Source organism: Osmerus eperlanus, chromosome 8 (assembly GCF_963692335.1).
Source record: "Osmerus eperlanus chromosome 8, fOsmEpe2.1, whole genome shotgun sequence".
Classification (NCBI taxonomy): domain Eukaryota; kingdom Metazoa; phylum Chordata; class Actinopteri; order Osmeriformes; family Osmeridae; genus Osmerus; species Osmerus eperlanus.
Window position 1 is genome coordinate 8,310,833 of NC_085025.1, and position 22,140 is coordinate 8,332,972.

General features: G+C 39.9%; 1 protein-coding gene across 1 annotated transcript; it reads left to right on the top strand.

The window, feature by feature from the left end:
- Positions 1-880: 880 nt before the first annotated feature.
- Positions 881-21,909, top strand: fndc4a (fibronectin type III domain containing 4a). Its single transcript, XM_062468520.1, has 6 exons — positions 881-1,739; positions 9,346-9,461; positions 10,475-10,679; positions 15,942-16,031; positions 18,385-18,518; positions 20,816-21,909. The coding sequence occupies exons 1-6, from the start codon at positions 1,664-1,666 to the stop codon at positions 20,855-20,857; spliced, it is 663 nt and encodes a 220-aa protein (XP_062324504.1). The 5' UTR covers positions 881-1,663; the 3' UTR covers positions 20,858-21,909.
- Positions 21,910-22,140: the final 231 nt, after the last annotated feature.

A 22,140-nucleotide genomic window follows, 5' to 3' on the forward strand; every position in this document is an offset into this window, starting at 1 on the left:
ATCACCAGATTGACATCAAGTGTATTTGTGTCACTAAAAACACATGCATATTAAAATAGGATAGGAGGGGCTTTACCATAGCAGAAAACTCAACAACCCAAAATGAGCAAAATGTCAAAGAAATGTCAGCATATGTAGAATGCTGACATATATACAAAAAAAGACATTGTGTAAGGACAGCTGTCATGGTAACTCACAATAATCTAAAAACCTGATGTCATATTTTACATAAGGCACTCCAGGTACACAAAGGGTTGGTGAGCACATTGAAACCATGGCAACATCAAACGTCAGGGGAAAAGGTATACAGAAGTGGACCACGATCTGGCAGTTTATAAGGTTCTCATCTATTATCTAATCACTTGCTGTTGGAGAGACTACGAAGGAATGATTCCACCATCCATTTAATGAATGAAGCGTGAAACATGGTGCAGGTGCTGAGACGCACGCAGAAGCAGCCCTGGCGTGTTACACCCATGCAAGGTATTCTAAGGAACACAATGTTTCTTGGAAATACCTAATTTATTCACTTGAAAATCATATGAGACAACAAATGGGAGTCAGTGTTAAGTCATTTAGCGTCGTTGTTTAGAATGCATTATGATGAAATTATACAGAAGGACGGTGTAAACAACGAAAGGCCGATAGGCCTAAAGAAAAACGTGAAACAGGTTAGGCTAATTAAGCTCCTTTTTTGGGGTGCCGAAAAGTTTGCTTTAAACCTAATAGGCTAAAGTCGCTTGCATTGCGGTAAATATTATGTATTTTGACATTTCCATGAAAATCAGACTGCATATACGTAGGCTATTAGCATACTACGTACAACATAGCTGATTAGGTTCACTCATTGGCCATTTTACAATAAAGCGTGATTGGATCCCGGATTACATGCATTTTGTAAAAGGACGAAATGTTAAAGAGAATGTAAAAAGAGAATGTAAAAAGAATTTGAAGTGCTGAAAAAGAGAAGGTATTTGCCTTTAGGACATTAGTGAAGCGCCGGAGAGTGGCTCCGCGGAATGACACATCTGCCTGAATAAATAAATCAGAGCTGCAGCGCTTGTGAGCGAAGGCGCACTTTAGCTGGTGCGCCGCGTGGTGCTTAGGCGCTGTCTGTGGTGCTGAATTGCCTGGACTTGTCCCCTCAGTTTGAGGGGACCTCGGGAGCACAATCAGGGACTACCTGTATGCACCGGCACTTAACTAGCGCCCCGAGCTCGTGGAAGATTAACAATAGAACTTGCCGAGGGCATCAGCGTTCGATACGGATGGAGCCACATGTGAACACTGAATAAGGGCGCATCAAACGCAGTGAGATTGAATAAGGGCACAGCGATTTGATATAAAGACGTTGAAGGCTACAACATTAAGATTCTAAACGAAATGGATGGAATTTTTGTTGACATGGACGTCATGGGCGTGTTGACAAACTGTTCCTAAATGTGGGGTATTTTTATATAAAGTTGATTGACCTACTCAAGCCTACATACCTGGACTTTGTCGCATGGTTCGGAAAAGGAATGGTTCGTGAGAGGAATCATTTCAACAAATCCAATGTGCTATGAAAACGAACAAATAGAGTAGGCTACATCTGGGTCATTGAAAAAGAGTGGACCTAGAACATTAACATTTTTACCAGAAGATACTAAGACAACCTCCAGACATGACTCGCCTGCTTGTGTTGCTGAACTCTGTGATTCTGTTGCTTTTCGGCAGTGACATGTTCTTGGTGGCAGCAAGTAAGTAGTTATGCTGTTTCATGTTGATGTAATGTCTGTAATGCCTATCAACAAGACTTGCAATTTCAAATGCATGCACGTTCATAATAAATAAAAACTCTCCCTCTTATGTCATGTGACTTTGTAGATTCAAATGACAAAACGTGGATATTGTTACAAACATAAAACTGAAAAGTTACTCATTTGACTATTATTATTATTGTGTCCCATTATTATTTTGCTGCCTGTCTTGGTCAGGTCTCCCTTGAAAAATAGATTTTTAATCTCAATGGGACTCTCCTGGTAAAATAATGGTAAAAAAATAAAAATAAAATAATCAATGCATGAACATGAACAAAGTGCAGTTCCTAAGGGTATCAAGTATACACTAAAAACATCCTTGACCTCAGTAATCTTAACCTCTTGAGGATCACGGCCTAAATGTGCACTTTCTGTATAAATGAAGATATCTAAAATAAAGTAATTGTTGCTCTTCAAACATATGCGGACTGCAGGCACTGTCAGCCTTTAATCGTTCATTTCAAACTAACCTAACATGGTAGGCCCACGTGTGTACAGTAGTAATGCTCACTAAAAAGCCCCAATTACTGCAGTTATTTACGGTTGAAGTATTTTGTACCAATCCTTCTACAGGCTATAAGCCTACAGAACAATATTCTTCACCACATATCATCCAAGACACTGCAAGCAACTCATTAGGTATTATAGGCTACTCATTTGCTATACTCTTTTATTTATTTAAATATCAGCATCGCTTTCTTCTCTCCCTCCTGTTACGGATTCCCATTCTCTCTCACTACCGAACTCACTATGGGAAATAGTGTCTTGTATGTTAGTTTTGGCAGTGAGATTGGTGTTGGGGTGTTCTGTCTGGCACGCTCTGCGCTCTCCTGACGCGTTTTCTGAGGTGCGCGTACATTTTTTATCTCCATGGTAAGGGGAACGCTCCGCTGTCAAGTAGAGAGGAATACTATTAGAAGACTCATTAAGAATCTCATGAATATGAATGGGCTGTTGAAATGGGCTTTTAGGTTGAAAATAGCTTTTGAACTTAATATTGGTCTTTCCAATGCATGCGCTGGAGCAATGGGGTTTACAGTCGCATTATTCATCTGTTTTCATTATCCTACATCAAAAGCACGCCTATTCGGTTTTATTTCCCATTATGATTTCATAATTATAAACCAGTAATGGGTGGATAAGGAATTCAATCATTAGATGTCAGTTAAATTGGGCAAAGACAGTAAAATAATAAAATCAATTTGTTACTGCCACTATTGAAATTAATTGTAGAAAGGCTACAATCTGGAGATGCTCTTATAGCCAAAGGTACAGTTAATAATCAAAGTCTTTCAGAAATACAGTAGGCTAACCTTTCAATTAATTTGGCCTGCATAGCTTCTTGGATCCCTCCACATTATAAGCTAATGGCTTCTTCAGGACTAGACTACAGAAGGTAGGACGTTGTATACCATGTTCCACATAGAAAAAATACTATGGCCTGTATCAATCAAGTCTGAGCAAAGTAGCCTACTACTCATTCTTATATAAAAAAAGATAGGCACAGGACATATGGTCAGACTGATGATCGTGCAGTAAGGCAATTTGGAGAGCTAGAGGCTGCATCCTCCCCGACCATGTCAGAGACATCTGCAGTGTCACTGTGTCACCCCTGGGAGACAACCTGTGCAGAATACTAAAGTGAAATTATCTCAATGCCTCTTGATTAGAACGGGAGGGGCCCAGCTGCGCTGTGACCTTGACTTGGTCTTTCCTGCTCAGTGGAATACACACATTAATTGAGTGTGGTGAGACAAAATAATATTTGATTGCCTGCCTTGACAATATATGCATGCAAGGTGGGGATTTTGTATGAGGTGCAATGCTTATTTTGAGATTATGGATGTACAGTATATGGACATTTTCTTGCCAATGCAAAACCCATCTCCATCTGCTAAATTGGCAATTGTGTGTTCATAAAATGTTACGACGGGTATTTGGCAAATTGATGGACAAATCATAAAGTAGTTACATTTAGGCACCCCAGTGATCCTGAGACTCTCATTTCCATCTGTTACATCATCTGTCATGGACTACATCCAACCAATTAAAAAATAATGACACCACTCTTGTCTTAAAAGACAAAATAGTCTGTTATAAATTGTTACAAGAAACTCAACTGGCTTCTCATCTTTTATTGTGAGTTCCTTTTACGCTTCAATAGTGAAAAAAAGCATTGTGCCTTCAAAGTCACGCAGCCCGTGAGACTGGATAGTGATTACATTAACGTCAGACTGACACCTGGTCCCATTTGGGGGCCAGCATGGTGCCACTGCCCCTGCTCCCTGACATGAAAGCATACACCATGCACCTGAGGGAGATGGACAGGGACAAGGAGTGCCTGTTTTACTGAGGCACTGACAGTTTATAGGGTTCAGATACAGCACGCCTCACTAACTCTGCTCCCTCCACTGTTAGACCCAGGAACTTTGTGTTCTGTGCTTTGTATAGGCTACATATTGTACATTAAGGTTGTTTACACGGACAAGGGGGCAGGTGCAATGGCAACAGCTGCATGGGGCTGTTTGGATGAAGTAATGTGGCTTGCAGATATTCCTAAAACACTTGCATGTGTTGCTAGTTCATTGAAGACTAAATATCAGAGACAAAGGCATTCCAATTAATCCTCCAAAAATGAAATACACAAATCTTGCATACAACTGTGTCTTCCAATTTCTGTCAGAATCTTCTTTATAGAGTCAACTACATTTACATTTTACATTTAGTCATTTAGCAGACGCTCTTATCCAGAGCGACTTACAGTAAGACTTACAGTAACTACTGCAGTCTAGCTGCATCAATGTAGTACACAGCTTGGAAAGCACAATGCCACAGACCAAGACAGCAGCTCTCCCACGCCATATCAAAGAAAGGATCTCATTTCCATCTTGCCACAAACCTCAAAGGTGAAAGCAGAGGAGTGACTTCCACAGAAGTAAGGGAGAGAGATGGGGGCCAGGTTGGGGGTGGGGGGGCACCAGACACATCTTAAAGATAAAACCAGCATGTTACTGCCTCAATTCTCAACCGCAGAGCAAATTTCAAGATGCCAGTTTAGTGAAAGCAGCCTTAGAACACCCTTCAGTGCGAGAGCCCAGAGTGCATTTCTCAGTTGAGGTGAAGAGAAAGTGGTTTATCCAGAAACCAAACAGGTAAATTGTTGATTTGAAGGCTTGTCTTGAAACAGTATTGCTGCCTTTGTTAAATAAATACAAATGAATGAAGAACCGTAAACAGATTTATTTGACCGTTATTCGTGCACAACACGATCATTTACAAATTGTTAGTCACAAATCATATCGTTTAAAGATGCTTGTGAATTCATTATTGACCTTGTCGATGTCATTCATAAATAGTGAATTATTTGCAGAAGTTAAATATAATGCAGAGTATGTTCGCATAACCACACTGTATCATAAACAGTCCGTCACCCTGGTAAACATGAGGGGCTGTGTCAGACACTAGAATATTGTCAGTTATGACAGTGTTATTGAGAAGATCAATCACTTTGAACCTTTACACGTCCTGTATAAAAGTGCCCAGTTTTGACAGCCTGATGCTAGAATCTGTAAATTCAAGTGGCGGCAGCCTTTACCACTGGGGCATACAGTAAACACCATACTGAGGTATTCACTGGGCAGTACAGTAAATGGCAGTGTTTTACAATGCTGGATAAACACATCAATGTGTACCAACATAGTGGCCCCTCAACAGATATCTATGGCATTATGGCTATTGTAGCTATCTTGGCAAGCATTAGGCTGAGTGCTCCCTGGAAAGATGGGGGGTGGCTAGTGTGCTGGTCCATGGCTTCACACACCATGATTCATCCTGACAGGGCGTTGGTGTCCCACAAGAGCTCTGTTCTCCCCCCGTCACGCTCCTAACCCCAGGTGACCTATCTTTGTTTGATTTCAGATCTTACATAATGTGTTAAGCCCACAATTACATTTGTTGCTGTGAAACAAGTCAAGTCTCTAAGCAAAGAACTGCGGTGGCTCGCTGTTAAGGACAACCTCAAACGTACCTACCTCGTCGGTTTGAAACATTGGAAAAGTGTTTGATGTAACTTTATGTTTTATGATATTTGCTCAAGAAACGACATCTTAAGTTTTCCATCAGCATACCAACACAATGATAATACAGAGAAATTAAGTATTTGATTTGTTAATTACTACTAAGGTCCCTATAACTGCTTGTGGACAAGGAACATTAAATATTTATTATAATAAAGTATATAACTCGAGATAGTATTTTTCTGCTCAATTGTTTATGTGTGTGTGTGTTTGTCTTTATGTCTGTAAATTGTAATTTTTGAATGTTCCTGTTTAAGTGTTTTGAACACTAGAGTGTGTGTGGTGTGGCTATAGATGAGCTGGGTTTACAGAAACACTTTATCTCTATTATTCATGCCCCATCTTCAACTGGGCCACCACATGCTTTATCAGCAGTGTGTCCATAGGCCATATATCACAGAGGCTGCCTGTTTTTACTTGTGTGTGGATGTCTGTCACCCCTATTACCAAAAGGACAATGAGCTCTCGTGACAAATGAACATGTCCTCCACTGAACAAATGCTATGCCTTAGTTTCAGCCTTGGACTCTGTGGTAGGAGAGCTGTAGCAGAGGTGTCAAGGCCTATCCAACTATTGCTACCACCCAATGAGGAACTGCCTTGAACATATTGACACCCTTCATCTTGTGGCCAAGTGTCAGCCATGAATAACTCACATGCAAGGTTAAATGACTGTACATGTGATGTTCAAGTATTAACTGATGAATTTCCAGGGGTAATGATGAGATTGGCAGCTAACAGTGTCATTATTGTAATTGTAGTATAAAGCTGAGCGTGTGAATTTACTGCATTAAATGTACACACTTAAGTAGAATTTTCTAAAGCTTGCCAAGAGGCCAATGAGTTAAGGATGTTTTTTTTTGGATAAAGTGACAGGGGTAATAATATTTTCTCATTTACACCCCAGCAGCCTATTATACAGGATGGAGGTGAAAGCCTTGTTAGTCATCCCGTGGGTCTATGATTAGTTTAATATTATGGGGAACAATCTTGTTTTCTGTAAGTACTTTGCAAGTACAACCTAATACTTTATCCATATGACTACAACCAATCATCATTATCAACATTTTCATCATCACTATGAGTCATGTGTATGATGAAAATCATGCATTTATCTCGTTCAAATTCAAAACTTATTTTTACTAGCAAACTCTCCAATGCAGTAATATTAACATTCTACAACCCACTTTATATTTTCACCCTTCCTTTCTCTCAGGTTCCCCAATGTTCTCATTAAATGGTAAAATGAAACGGACATGACCTCTTGATTCCATGATGTCACTCTCGGGACTACGCCCATCTCACCTCTCTCGCCATCATTGACAAGCCATTATTCATAGCTGGCCCTACATTTAGTTTGGTATTTTCATTGTCACTATCCATGTGGATGTCACAGGATATTGGAGATGTGTGCCAGGCCTGTAGTTGACACTGACCTCCTGAGTGTATTCTCTCCCTGAGGCTGAAGCATAGATATGACTGATATCACAACCTGGGGCACAGTGACCTCCCTCTGCGGTGTCATTGGACGGAATTGATTCTCATTCTGATACTTTGCACAATCGCTCACCTTTGTGACACAACGAGGAGACGGCCATCGATCGTATCCCTGATAAGAGTGAGGTAACTGGGCGAGGGAAGGAGGGAGATAGAGAGAGGAAGGACCAGACTGCTAATGATTTGGAATGGTTCCCAGTTTTGTCAATCTTTTTGTTGGTATTTCCACGTGGCTGCCTTCGGATGATGCTTCTCCCGTGTGGCTTTGTCTGTCATCTGAGGATAACATGGTGTCCTAGTCAAATTGTCAAAAGCTATTGCTATTTGACAAATGCAAATGCCACTGCTAATTGACTTTGAAAAATGTAATCTTCGATGCTGATCCAATAACTATTGTGCCGCTATTTAAAGCAAATTCAATTCTAGCAGGAGTAGGTATTTTAATCCAACAATCATCCTGACATTCTCACATACTGTACTTGGTGTTGCATTCATCCATATTATACAACTGATAGAAATCTTGCATTATATCATTTAGCATGAATGTCACTAGTTATCCTGTTCTTTGTATTAAAAAAAAAGGGGGGGAATACAAAACGAGAGTCACAAGAAAAGATTCTGTACCAATACACAAAGTCTCTTATGCATGTGAGGAAGGATGACAGAGGCCCACAGGGAGCTCATTGGTTACAGTTCGTCCACCTGCTTCTCCCTATCTCCTCCTGGCTGTCCAGTCTTGCCCAAGTGATTGCTGGGAAAGCGAGACACTGGGTCTCCTATTGAATGTGTCACCCTCTGTTTCTCAGGCCTGATTGCCCAGGCTTTTGTGCCATTCTGTAATCAGCTTGTCCGGTGGCCATTAAATGATGATAGATGACTGGTAAGCGACAGGGTAAAGAAATGTGGCACCGATCGAAAAGGATGGACAAGAAACATTTTAAAGGCCAGACTGTCATCAGTTGTTGTTTTACCAAACTGAATGGGTAAAACAAGCAAAACAAGAGGTTGCAGCAATATTTATTGTGATAATGGAATGCAATTGAACTAAACAGCAATTGACCAAATTAACTGCTACATTATTAGAATCAATTATTTTACAATTCCTTCATTATAGTGCATTAGTGGGCCATGACAAACATGTGATGAGCTATGAAGAGGCTTGAACTCTTCAATTCAAACAGACAAACACTTTTCCACAAGGCAGTCTTGTCTCTGTATGCCTACCCTCAATCATACTGTTTATGTTGCTCGGGCAGATGCTTAGAAGCACTAAAACATACAACAAATCATAAATTATATATTTGTTTTACTGAGATTGCCTTCTAAAATAGCGTATTCATTCTAGATAGCTCCTGTTCGGATATACTATGGCTTGGGTTTTTACATACAGCGGCAGGGTTGCCAGATTGGAGAGCTTTCTTGGCAGGAAATCCTTTCTGTTGAGTTCAGAGGAGTAAATGGAAAAAGATGTGTCACAGAGTGTTTTTTCATCTTCTATAAATATTGTATAGCAGCTTGACTTGACCGTGACTAAACCTGATTTCCAGGAAAGGTGGAGGAAAATAACTTCATAAAGAAACAGAGGAGGTGTGTGTGTGGGCGGGGGGGGGGGTGGATTATTATACAGGAATTTAAGGGCTATTGTACTTTTTCAGTGGAAATAAAAAATATATACAATGCATTCATGAGATGTCGTTCTGAATTTGTGTCATAAGAAAATTTATTTTACTTTATGGTAAAAGCTCAGTTTTAGCTATTTAGAGATGGAGCTGTAAAGCAGTTTTACTTCCTAAATCATTCAATTATTAAACAAAATGTAGTTTAAAATACTGTAGGTGATTCTGAAAAAAGGGTCACACTCTTTCAAAATGTCCCTTATACCTTTGTGATATGACTCCAACACAGGTACTATACATTTGCTGATTGACTGTTCACTTATTCACTATAAATATGGTCTCTTTCCTCTCTCTTCAGACCGCCCACCTGCTCCAGTAAATGTGTCTGTCATGCACCTGAGGGCGGACTCTGCCACTGTGTCCTGGGAGGTTCCAGAAGGTGACATCATCATTGGCTTCTCCATCTCACAACAAGTAAGTTGCTGTTGGATTTTGCAATCTGGGATTTGGGCTAACATGATTTGACAAAGGTGTGTGAGTTAATGTGATACCTGAAGTAAATTGGATACATTGTCCCATAAATTCAGTTACCTGAGTGAAATGTCATGTTTTATCCCCAGTGAATGTTTTTTATTTTTATTTTTTATCAATATATTCCTTACTCTTTGCTGTATCGGAATTGAATGCAAAAATTCCCTTTTCCCACATATTCATTCTCCTAGCAATACCAGCTGTGTAGTTCACAGAGTAATATAAATGAGAAGAGTGATGGACTAAATCTGGCACCACAGCTTGAAATCGAAATAAAACCTGACATGCCAGATTTGTCAAGAGAACGTTGTTTGCTGGGGAAATACATACAACAGACAACATCTTAATATTTTTCGAGGCTAGCTGGTATCAAAATAGCATTGTAAAATGAACTGTTAATGCTCACCCGAGGAACGAAAACATTTCTTTAAGTTCTTTTTTTTTTTTTTACTTCGCTCAGTTATGTACAAGGCAGTACTTGATATGCACAGTGGTCATAACATTTGAATGACTCTCTTTATGGCCGTTAATCATGGTCTGCATTGTGGCTTATGCAGGTCTAATATTTGCACGGAGTGTGTGGCGGTCACATGCTTGCATTATTTATTGTTTAAAGAGCGAAATGAGCCCCTGTATCAGATCTCTCTGCCAAGTGTGCCAATGAAAAAGAACATAAGACATCTAGCCGAGGGCCTTGGAAGAGTGATTGGATAGAGAGGACTGGGCAGAGCCTGAACAAACATGTTCATTGACACCACCCAGGGATTTAGGAAAGTGAAGGCATCCTCAACATTATGAATGATGCACTTTCAAGTTCAGAGCAAGGAGTAGTAGCAAGTAATATCTAACAGATTGCATATATTCATTTACATGCTCTTTGAGTGAAGTTAAATGTATCCACTGAGTTATCTCAATGGTCTAACCCCTGGCTCATTAATGGCCTGTGTTAATCGCAGAGGCAGGACGGTCACATGCAGAGGTTCATCCGCGAGGTGAACACAACCAGTCGGGCCTGCGTCCTCTGGGACCTCGAGGAAGAGACGGATTACATCATCCAGGTTCAGTCCATCGGCCTGTATGGTGAGAGTCAGGCAAGCAAGAAGGTCCATTTCCGCACCCTCAAGAAGTCGGATCGTTTCCCGTCCAACAGCTCCAACCAGGGTAAGTATGTCTGTTATATGTACCAAGATGGCTGAGATGTGCATTTAGACTTTATAAATGGATGAATGCCAGGTAAAACCCTTAAACTGAAGCACAGGTTTAAAAAATACACAGGCAACTCAGTTGGTTTGCAAAGCAAATGTACAAAATGATTACTGCAAATATTAAAAGTAGTATTGGGAATTGTTGAAGTAGTACAGTAATAGCCACCCTGGTACTGTGCGTCTTCTTCCTGTAGGTGAAGTAAGAAACCTCCCATTTCTTAAAACTCCAGGAATAGCTCCTCATGCAGGAATATCTCCCCATGCATTAAATTGCCTCTCTTTTTGCTTTCAAGCATGGGACATAAGAGTGGGATAGGGTACCACAGTACAGTAAGTGCATGTAGCCCGGAGGCCTCCCCCTCGCCCAGCTCTCACAGCAGCTCCCAAAGGTGCATCACTGTGTCTCTCTCCCGGTGATTTTCTTCTTCTGCCCAATTTATTATTAACAGAGTCTTCACGCATGGCTGCAAGCGAGACTGTAAATGTATGCATCTCTGTCTTACTCAAGGTGGCTAATAGGGGTTTCAGACAGATTGCAGCATGGTCAAGTAGATAGGATTAGGGATGAATACGCTGTCCCTAGACAACTGGGGGAGGGTCCAATAGCTTTTAGTGCAGAAGGATATTTAGATTTAGGATTGACTCAAGGAAGGGGGTGTAGAGGTTAGGGTTAGGGGTCATGGTTATGGGTCATGGTTAGGCAGCAGAGGTGGTAGGGGGGTCTTTATTAGGCCTTCACCTAGACAATACAAAATATTTATAGATCTGGTTCTACAGAGTAAAGAGCCTTTCTTTTCTTTCATTTTAAATGGTGGGGGGGTCACATCCTGTTCACTGGAAATGCTGATATAGGTGAACAATTAATTATTAATTTTTGCTGACTCAGGATGGGTACCATTATAAAAGGTGGAATGGATCAGCAAAATCTAAGATACCGTGTGGTGAAATGTTAAACATTGCTTTTCAAAGCATATGTTACATTTACATTTAGCAGCATATTGTGTACTAGTCAATAGTACTAGGTTGGACCAAGAAAAACAAGAAACAGTGGACCTTAAAGATGACCGTATAATGAAATATGAAACTTTAAACTGAAGATTTTAGTTGAAACCAATCCACTTTGTTCTCAACATGTACACATATATAAATAATGCAGAGTTAACATCAAACATTCCTTTGAATCCTCCATTAGTCAAGTAGGCAGTCTCTTAGCGGTTCTAAAGATTCAAATCGAGATTATCTATCAAGTATGAATCACAACTAGTAGCTCTCCTGAGTCATCCAAGTGGGTCGGAGAAACAGTCCAGTCAGTGGATGAACTTCATTAGTGGAAGTGTGTGTTTTGGGGTTGTAGGATGTAAACAACATCTCAGCCTTCCTGGTTAATCTTGGCTGGTGTCCAGTCTGCTTCCTTTGAACTCACAATGTATGTGATACAAATCTGAGCAGTTTCCAACGTAGGCAAACAACTTTGGGCGCCATTATCTATACAGTGATTGCACACTGAAATCCATCTAAAATCTACAGCCATCAAAAAATCATATATATGTATATATACATACTATATGTATATATATATATATATATATATATATATATATATATATATATATATATATATATATATATATATATATCAGTATGTATATAAATATACATACTGAGAACTGCATTGCACTGCAGATTGTTTATCCAGATTGTTTCCAATCATTGGTGGCATCCTTCATCCAACACTCTTGGATTAGATGATATCAGCTGTGATAAATAACATTAATAAATCCATGTTTCATCCTAGTCACTATATAGTCTTTGCATGATATGTCAACAGTAAAGAGTGTAGGCATCAACAGCCTGCTTTGACACTCAGGGTCTTCTTTAGTCACATTAAAGTATATCCCATTCATCAAGGATTCTAGGATCTTGTTGGTTGAAACATTGCAATAAAGTAAGAGAGCTACAGTATTTTTGTGTGCTGGTATTCACTTCTCTAATGTCTCAGAATTTGTTTTGAAGGGTTATGCAGCATGCAGCACTGTGTGGGATGTGTAGGCACTCTTCCAGTCTTGTCTGGTCATGTAACAACCTCAGAGCACACCATGGAGGATCAAGACGTTATTATGATAAATAACATAAAAAGAGACAAGTTCCTTAGTGCAAGTGCCGAATCTGTGGATATGAGAAAACAAAGCTCAGTCCCTTGCGTGTCCCTGCAACATTATCTGTTTTCACGCCCTCTGTAAGATGAATGTTGTTATCACAAAATTACAGCTGCGTTATCTGGTGGCAATGTGTCTATTTAACACCCTTGTGCCTCGTACACTTTCGTGTTTTGGCCTTAGAGAACATTTTGGAATTTTACATTTGTCCTGAAATAATGTAATCTGGCACGGCCTCCCACTGGCCACAACGCAATTAATCACAACTCACCTTTTAAACGTAATGTCACACGTCTTTCTTTTGTGTGCATCCTGAATGCTTCAACCACAAAAAAGCCTTTTCAATCTAGCCATCTGGACTCGTATTCAGAGTAAATGGATTTGCAGGCCCAGGCATCCAGATGCATTGCAATGACCTACAGCTGTGATTGTTTCGAATCAATAGCCAAGTTTAACCCTGTCCTGACCAAAGGAACACTTTGACAGAAGAAACGATGATTACGTGTGTGAGGCATACAGGGCAGAATGTAGAGCCCCTCCCTCATGGTTTGATCCCTAACCCATACATGCCACGCATAAAACACAAACAAACAATGCTGGCTCTCTACTGTACGGATGGGGAATTTGGATATAAATAGGCTTCGGTGGAATTTGTTTAGAAATCGATGCTGCAGTTTCAAAGACTCCAAGGCAATTTCATTACTGCCTGAACAATGCCATGTGATCAGAATATATGCATGTGAAGATTATTTTCCAGGCCACAAAATTCAAGAGTGTACTTCAGATGTGAGCGATGTTTCTACCCTGCTCTGTGGTTGGCCTCTATAGCAGCTGGGAAATACTCAGGAGTCATGTTTTATTTAAACTGTGGCTCTATCTGCAGCGATGTACTGCAGCTGGTAGTGTTGATAGTCAAACATGACAACATTGTATACTGTATGCAAATGTATTTAGGTAATGGAATGTATGATAGTGTAATTTAAGTATTTAGACTGTGGTACTGTTTTGAAGTATATGGCAAAATAATGTGAGGTTACACATTCAGCCACAGGTCAAATACAGATGGTACAGTACTATGAGGGGTACTATGATTTTATGTTTTTGTTGGTAAAAAGAAGCTTGATCAGGATGCAAGCAGGAAACTCACCTCAATGCATCAAATGTGTCATAAACAACTCAAAAGCAGCACAACAAAACCACAAACCATTGAACACACAGCCTACCACAAAGCTCCTACACAGTCAGACTACAATTGTTGCTGGTGGTTGGGGATGCCCATGTGTCAGTGGATTTTCAGAGGACGATGTCTGTGCTGCCAAACACAACTAGGAATGAGCCCCCCTTAGACACAATTACTGTGAGACTTCAAAGTGATTCCAGGTTGAGAGCACTGAGTCATAGTCTAAACCTGGCCTGGCCTAGCAGCTTTGACAGCAGCAACAGTAAACAGACACTCTGCTGCTACCTACACACCATTATGAATAGCCGGGTGCTGCAGATCATTTGTCTTGATTCAGTTATGTTTATTACAAACTGTCACACAGCTCCATCCAATGCATGTCCAAAGACTGAGATTGCACTCAAGGGTAGGATTGTAAGTGAGGCTGTATTCCCATAATCTATATATTTGTGGCTTTAATGTTGATAATGGTGATAAATTATGTATTGTAGAGGACACTCTGAACTTGACAAACTGCAGTCAATGAAACACATCTTCAGACATCTTGAATTCACTGAAGCAGAATAAATCTGTGAACTTATAAAGTGAATAGCAACTTAGTGCCAGTCCATCACAAACATATTGATCTTCTACTTCACTTCTGGTTGAGTCCTGGGAGTGGGTTTTATTGATTAGGCACCAGGGGTTTAAACATAATGGCACCCATGAGTACAGAACAGAAATGTTCCATGCTGACGAGATGAATTGAAGAAATTGATATTGTGTAAGATACAATAACACAGAGGAGGTGTCTCAATGTTTTGAACTTCCCAAAATCTACTTAAAACACTCTCACTGATAAGCCCCCACAAGGATGACTCAGTTCCTCTTTAAGAGTCAGTGAGCATATCTGAGCAATGCTCCAGTGTGAAAATGCAAGGAAGCAGCAGGTTTTTTGGGGTTGTTTCACGGTTCTTCTACCTGCCTCAGGGGCCCCACCTCCCCTCATAAATATTAATTTATGAAAAATAGCAGATGAGAGTCTCTCTCTCTGTCTCTGTCTGTCTCTCTCTCGCTCTCTCTGTCTCTCTCTCTCTGTCTCTCTCTCTCTCTCTCTCTCTCTCTCTCTCATCCTCCATTTTCTCATGTGTGAGGACAGGTTTCCTGCTCCTTGTCACTCGATTTTTCTCCCTTCTTAATCAAGAGACTGAAAGGAAAGAAAAAGAAAAAAAGTGTACAGGGATACATATGACCCTTCTTGGTAATTGCCATTGAGTGGAGAGCTGACAGCTGAGTATTTCCAGCCAACGTTATGACGGTGTGATCCACTAAAGAGAATCAATTGGGAAAAGTGCTGCTCTGGAAGAGTTCCACACAGGTTAAAAGATGGTATTGAGAGAAGCAAATGGGCATTTAGTCAATCCCCTTAAAGGAAGATTAATGCTAGAAGATGGATGTGTGGTTTTGTCCGGTTCTTCGTCTTCTTGTGACCGTTGTAGGAGGACAATGATGGCAGTGAGAGATAAACAGCAATCTTCACCTCCCCACACTGACAGATGGTTAATGGGGATGCACATGGCCCAAGTCTTTGTTACGATAATATGTGGCTTTGTGGAGACTATAGTTTCAAGCAAGTTTTCTTAAGCAGCTAAGAAAAACATGTCAGTGAAGTTGACACAAGTTCTGTCTGGTGTTCTTTTAGAATTCTGTTACAACTCAGGCTTTGTTTTATTCTTCTTTTTAACATTTCATGTTCCAGTTGTCAGATGTTCTTGCATGAAAAGTATTTTGAAATGGTCATACTCAAAAGGCAAACTTTAGTTAATCACACTTAATAATCACAAACAGAATTGTATTAATGTGATTTCTATAATGTGACAGTCTTGGGCCTCTCTCCTCACAGATGACCCCACAGTCCAGGGCCTGGACAAGTCCAGACACCTGCAGACAGGAGAGCTGATCATCATTGTGGTGGTGCTGCTCATGTGGGCAGGTAAGGTTTCATACATTGCTGACAAATTATTGAAAGAGCGTTACCCTTTGTGCTACAATATGCATTAAGCACACTGAATGGAAAACAACTTAGACCAGCAAAAAGCATAAAAATTGATAGATTTGTTAGTTGTTGATGTGTAGTTTTTGGAATGGGCTTCAGGTATTCAAAATAAGTATTCACTCAAGCTCTTTCAATATATTTATCATATTTAAACAAATCAATTATTGTAATCCATCAGCCAGTGAACCCCAGAAAAGTCATTTTGATGGCAGGACTGTGAGTCACGAAACCTAGAGTCAGTTTAAAATCAGTTTGAAATGACCCATTAGGGACTTCAGCAGCTCTATTTAGTAGCTTCAGACTGTCAGCTTTCTCCTTTCACCCCACAAAAAGGCAAACTGACACCACCCACTCTCACTAGCCTCTGCTCATCAACCCAGTTGGAGTAATGACTTGCCAGCTCTGTGAGGACCGGGTTTGATTAATGAAGAGCTGAAGCACAATGCAAACTGGCATATCCAACTTGTCTTCCAGGAACAGGAAGCAGGATACCCCGCCCATGGCTTCAGAGCTGGGGGAGTAATACTAATCACAGAAAAGCATATAAAACTTTGAGAAGGAAGCAGGAAGCTTTGAACAATACATGGCACTTGTCGTATCCATCAGTGAAAGTACAGATCGTTATCCCTTCGGCAATGAAGTGTTTTATGAAGTCTTCGTAAATGTGTAATATGCTTACAGCAATTGGGGCTTTTCATGCATTGGAAATACACAGCTAGTCTCATCAAACATTCATGAGGAGCAAATTGAGGTTCTGGGTTTGATGGGTTGGTACATATGTTCAACACTCACTGAGGATTTAGGAAACCCATTCAGATTGAAGTGAAGTGTTGATACAGTACATTTCAATAACAAGTACATAGCCTGTGTGTTCCCTCTGAACAAGAAGACATTGACCAGGGACACATGTAGCAGTTGTAGTACTGGAATCCCATACGAAAAATATAAAAAGTAAAGTATACTATACTTACAAAGTATTAGTACAAACATACTTACATACAAGTATATTAAATTAAGCATAGTAAATACACATATCTAAAAGTTGCCAATAAGTATGTGAGTACAAAACGTAATTTTTAGCTCATATTAAGACAAATTGTTTGCTCCTTGCAACATCGTACTTTAAATGGCTAAAATAATATTTCACCAGATGGGTGATTGTCTTCAGGTTATACATGGCAAGGACAGATACGTCAACTGAGATGGTTTGGTTGGTGTATCAGACATTTTCATCCCTGTAACAGGGAGGTCACATATTCTGCTAAGAGTGATCACTATTGTGTATTTACTTTCTGTGTATTATAGATGAGTCATTATCTATAATGTTATTGATATTGTGGCTCCAATGGGAGCATTTACCAAAAGAAACATTATCCTACTGGGATTGATGTCTTCTTTAAGACATTTGTATCTTGTAACAGCACCTCTGAAGTTATCTCTTGTTAACATTCTTATCTACTCTTTCTCTCAATCCCTCTTTTAAATATGCCCCTTGCAAACACTGTTATCCAGATAGAAACACAGTCTCTAGCATGTATAGTACAATATCCATCGTGAGGTAATTGCTTCTTTCAAGGGCACAATGGTGTTGCTCTGACACTAACTGCTTCACTGCTACATTCCCTCAGACACTTTCTGCTTCTTGTTATATTCCCTCATCTAGCATTCACAGGAATGTCTTCCGTTTCTATGATGATAAGTCTTACATCTGACAGGACACAATATGGGGCATTTTAAAACACTTCTCAGTCTCTGCACGGTTCAAAATGTTCATAGTTCTATTTAACAAAATGAGTATTAGGTAGTGAGCTATTTGGGATGACTCCCATAACTATGGCTATGAACTATTCATTATAGAAATTACAAGGGATTAATGGTGCTGTATTTAATTTCACAATAGACCAAGGTCATATGGGTTTCCATGTCTTATATGCACAAGCTTCAAAATTCAGCACCTCAACTCAAACGCTATGTAGAATGACAGGTGTTTGAAGCTGGAGAATAAAGTCTCCATCACCAGACCCAAGGCTCCACTCCCCTGGGGGATTCCATTCCCCACATGGCTCATCAATGTGCCTGGTGACAGGAAGTAACGACAGGCTTGTCATTAAATGACGACGTCACAGAAATTCTCACTTCTGTGTCTCTCCCTCCCTCTCTCTTTCTCTTTACCTAACTCTCCCTTTCTCTCTCCATCCCCCTCCTCTCCTCTCTGCTCTCTCTTTGTCTTCTATCTCATCCTCTCATTCTTTCACTCTCTCTGTCTCACTCTCTCATTCACCCCCTGTAGCTGTCATCGCCCTGTTCTGCAGGCAGTATGACATCATCAAGGACAATGACTCCAGTAACAGTAAGGAGAAGGTGAAGCCGTCCTCAGAGAAGAGCACTCCGGAGCACCACAGTGGAGGCCTGCTCCGGAGCAAGGTGAGGGAACAAACACCCTCACACAACGCATCTGTTCAGAATGATGGTATCGCTGCACAGTTTGCTGTGATTGGATGGTACAAAGGCTGCCTTAACATCTCAACTAATGAAATCAATCAATGCGATCAATTTACAGTATCTAATAACTGTATCTAGAAAAATTGTTTCCACACATCCCAGAACTCACCTGACCTAGAAAATATAAAATCTATTCCAATCCCTATTTTACATCACCATCCCACCATCACCATGGTAACCTTTAGGCAGCGATTTCAGGATCTCCTTTTCCATATTACAGGTGATTAAGGAAAACCAACTAAAATAATCGAGCTGTAAAAATAAACACTGCCACATTCTATACGCTGCAGTTTGGATTACAGTGAGAACTCCTTCATATAGCGTTCCATGCCTCGGAGCTTACCTTATGGATTAGCTTGCCAGTGCGTCACTATGTGGGAGGCAGAAAGGGCAATGCTGGGAAGGAACGAGTCCCTGATATGAAAGATGCATGAAATCAAAGGCCAGCTAAATGGAGACAGAATGTCAGTGTTGGCTCATTGGAATCCTGGATAATGGTTGATATATCCAATAATAGGTCAGATTTGAGGGCATGGACCAATCGATGACTTTGGCCATTAGAATGTGATGTTTCCCAGTTTGTAGAATTAGATTAAAGCTGTATTTAATTTTTATATTTAAATTAGCTCAAGGGCAATCCAATGGCTTTCTTATTGTGTTTTTAGAGAGTTGTTGTCCAATTCAGCCTCTCATAAAGTGACCAATCATGGAAATGTGACAACTTAAGAAACTTCATCAACTTCCCTGGAGTTCTACAACTGACAGTGATTGTTTCTCTAATAACTGTATAAAATGAGACTGCTTTTCATTTCCTGAGAAAATAAATACCTATAGTTGCCATACCTTTGCAATTAGGAAAATTAACTTCATAGACACTAATTCCTGTGGTGTTTTATATTCATTTTGGTACTACTATTTTTTACTACAGTGCAAGAAGGATTAATCAAAACCAGTCTGGTTTAATATCAACACAATGTTTCTCTAATTGGTGTATTGCAAGCGAGGTTTGGGGGATTTGTTGTGCTTCACTGTTCTCCTTAATGATGTTTCCCATTTGATGTCCCACACACTATTACAAGTATATTGCATTCCTTACTAGGTTCTAGTCAGATGAAACAGCCTCAGTGGCTTGGCTGGTGAAATGAACTTTTAATGGGTGATAACAACACAACTGTTGAAGTCGGGTGGTGCCCGCTGGCCAACAGAAAATGGGTATTTCTGAAGAAAAACAAGAGAGCGAGACAGAACGAAAATTTGACACCATCCATTTCCACACCCTGTGGAGGGGAGAATGCTGGATAAGAAAACTCTCTGTTATGGTGATCAATCTACTCCCCTTTTCACCCCAGATGATCTGTCCAAAACCTTGCTGATTACCAAGTGTCAATGATTTTTCCTTATCCGTCAGACACATTTGTTGTGTTTCAAAACCTCCCAGAGAATCCACAACATTCATTAACCCTCGTGCTGCCTTCGGGTCACATGACCCAAAGGTTCATAACGAACCATCGTTGTGTTTACCCAATTTTACCCAATACAAAAACAAATAAAAATAATTTTCTTTTAACCTTCGCAATGTGGGGGGTCTGAGACAGCCCAACGGTTAAAAGAAAATGCTTCACTTTGTTTTTGTATGCGGTAAAGTTGTCGCTATACGACGGTGGGTCACAATGACTGATGGGTCAGAACGACCCGAAGATAACACAAGGGTTAAGAAGCAGACCATTTTTTAAGTTTGATACATTCCCAGGTCCTCAGAGTAAAGCCGTAATGGAACCTTCTACCTTGCTGGACTGGGCTAGGTTATTGTTCCGAAGCAGACTGAATCTAAAACCAATCCAAGCCTCAAATGAATGAGGAGGAAGTTAATGTGGTCATTTAGGCATGGAACACCTCCAACAAGCCATAGAGCACAGATTTGAGAGTTGGTGGTATTTTATTTAAACAAAAAACTGATTTCAAACCAGCAAACAATTGCACCAAAGGCAATACAAATTATATAAATGACTGGTCTAAATAAAGATGAAACTCAAATGCTTAGAGACTAAACATTAGTCAGGGGATTCCTTTGATCTGCACACTTTTCCTGGAATGCTTGATACATCTAACCATATTCTCAGCTTTTAATCAACATCCATCCTTACAAGCTTTTACTGATCATCTCAGTTGTGACAGAGAAACACGTCCCAATTATGCTTTTTTACTCTCTTCTATTGCAGTTTCATCCATCCGTGCGATCTATCAACATCATTGAGGTTTGATCGCCCTTCCCTCTCCATTGTCAACCCCCTCACCAATGAAGAAAACTCCTGGGCAGAACAAGCCATTAGCTTAACTGCTGCCGTGAGATCCGATTGTCGATGCAGGTCTGCCAAGTTAATCTCACAGAGGACACACATGCATCCACACACTTACAGTACACACGCACACACACTTACACATGGTTATAAAGACGCTGTACTAAGTCTCTCTCTATCCGAACACACACACACATACACACACGGCTATAAAGCAATTCACTTCAGCAGGTTGATTGTGCATAATGTAATGTTAACACATTATGTAGTTAACATTCACGTTTTTGCCGGATACTTGGTTCGTAATTGCAATATAACACATCATTGCCATCTCTGGGAAGCCTGTCTTCATATTTTCAATGAGCAGTGTATTTTTGATACATACTGTAAATATTATCCAATCAGATGCCATGTAGTTGCTTTCTGTACAGTGTATATTTGTTTGGTTGATGCACATTGTCATATCACACCATCAATGTATAGAGTACTCATGACAAAAATAAGCAACTGTGGTTAATTTAAGGTAATGCCACAATCGAAAGAAAAGTACTTCTGGACATAAACATTTACTACTCTGCATATATAAAATGATTCTCCACATGAACTAATGACTGTGTGCCATTCATGTATTACTGGAGGTTGCATGCTGGTCATTCACCTGTAGTATAGCATTTTAATGTGCGCCTAACTGTATTTTGAAAATGCAAAAATACATGTTATTGTAATACTGAGACAGTATACATTTTGGAATTCAGTCTGATGTCAGAATTAGAGCTTTTTTGTATGTTTCTGGAAGTTTAGCTGACTACAGTATTATACTTACACTCTCTATCGTGTTAGCTGACTTAGTTAAAGTGTCTTTAGAATACCAACAACTAGCGTAGGCTACTGTATCAACTGACCTAAAGTATAATATTATATTATTTTCTATCAAAACAGAAGGATGATGCTCATTATTCATTAAAACAAAGTTAGAAAAGCAACCAATGTACATTCTTATTTGTTCAAGCAAATAAATTCCAAAATATTACTTAAGTGTTCCTTCATTTTTTCTCAAATGTATTAAGAACTAGACATGTAGTAATCTGTTGAGTATGTCAGCACTCTTTTTAATTATTAGTGATGTGTTTCCGGTTGTATTTACAATGTAATGTTTAACCAGGACAGAGATCTGCCAAAATGTTATGTCACTTATTAGGATTCCTCCTTGCTCGATAGCATGGCACTGAGCAAACCTGAAGCTTGGA

Excerpts from the sequence above, each read along its gene's own strand:
- fndc4a (XM_062468520.1), top strand. The coding sequence starts at position 1,664 with ATGACTCGCCTGCTTGTGTTGCTGAACTCTGTGATTCTGTTGCTTTTC. Across the intron at positions 9,462-10,474 it reads GCTTCTCCATCTCACAACAA|AGGCAGGACGGTCACATGCA; the intron begins GTAAGTTGCTGT and ends TGTTAATCGCAG. Across the intron at positions 18,519-20,815 it reads GAGGCCTGCTCCGGAGCAAG|TTTCATCCATCCGTGCGATC; the intron begins GTGAGGGAACAA and ends CTTCTATTGCAG.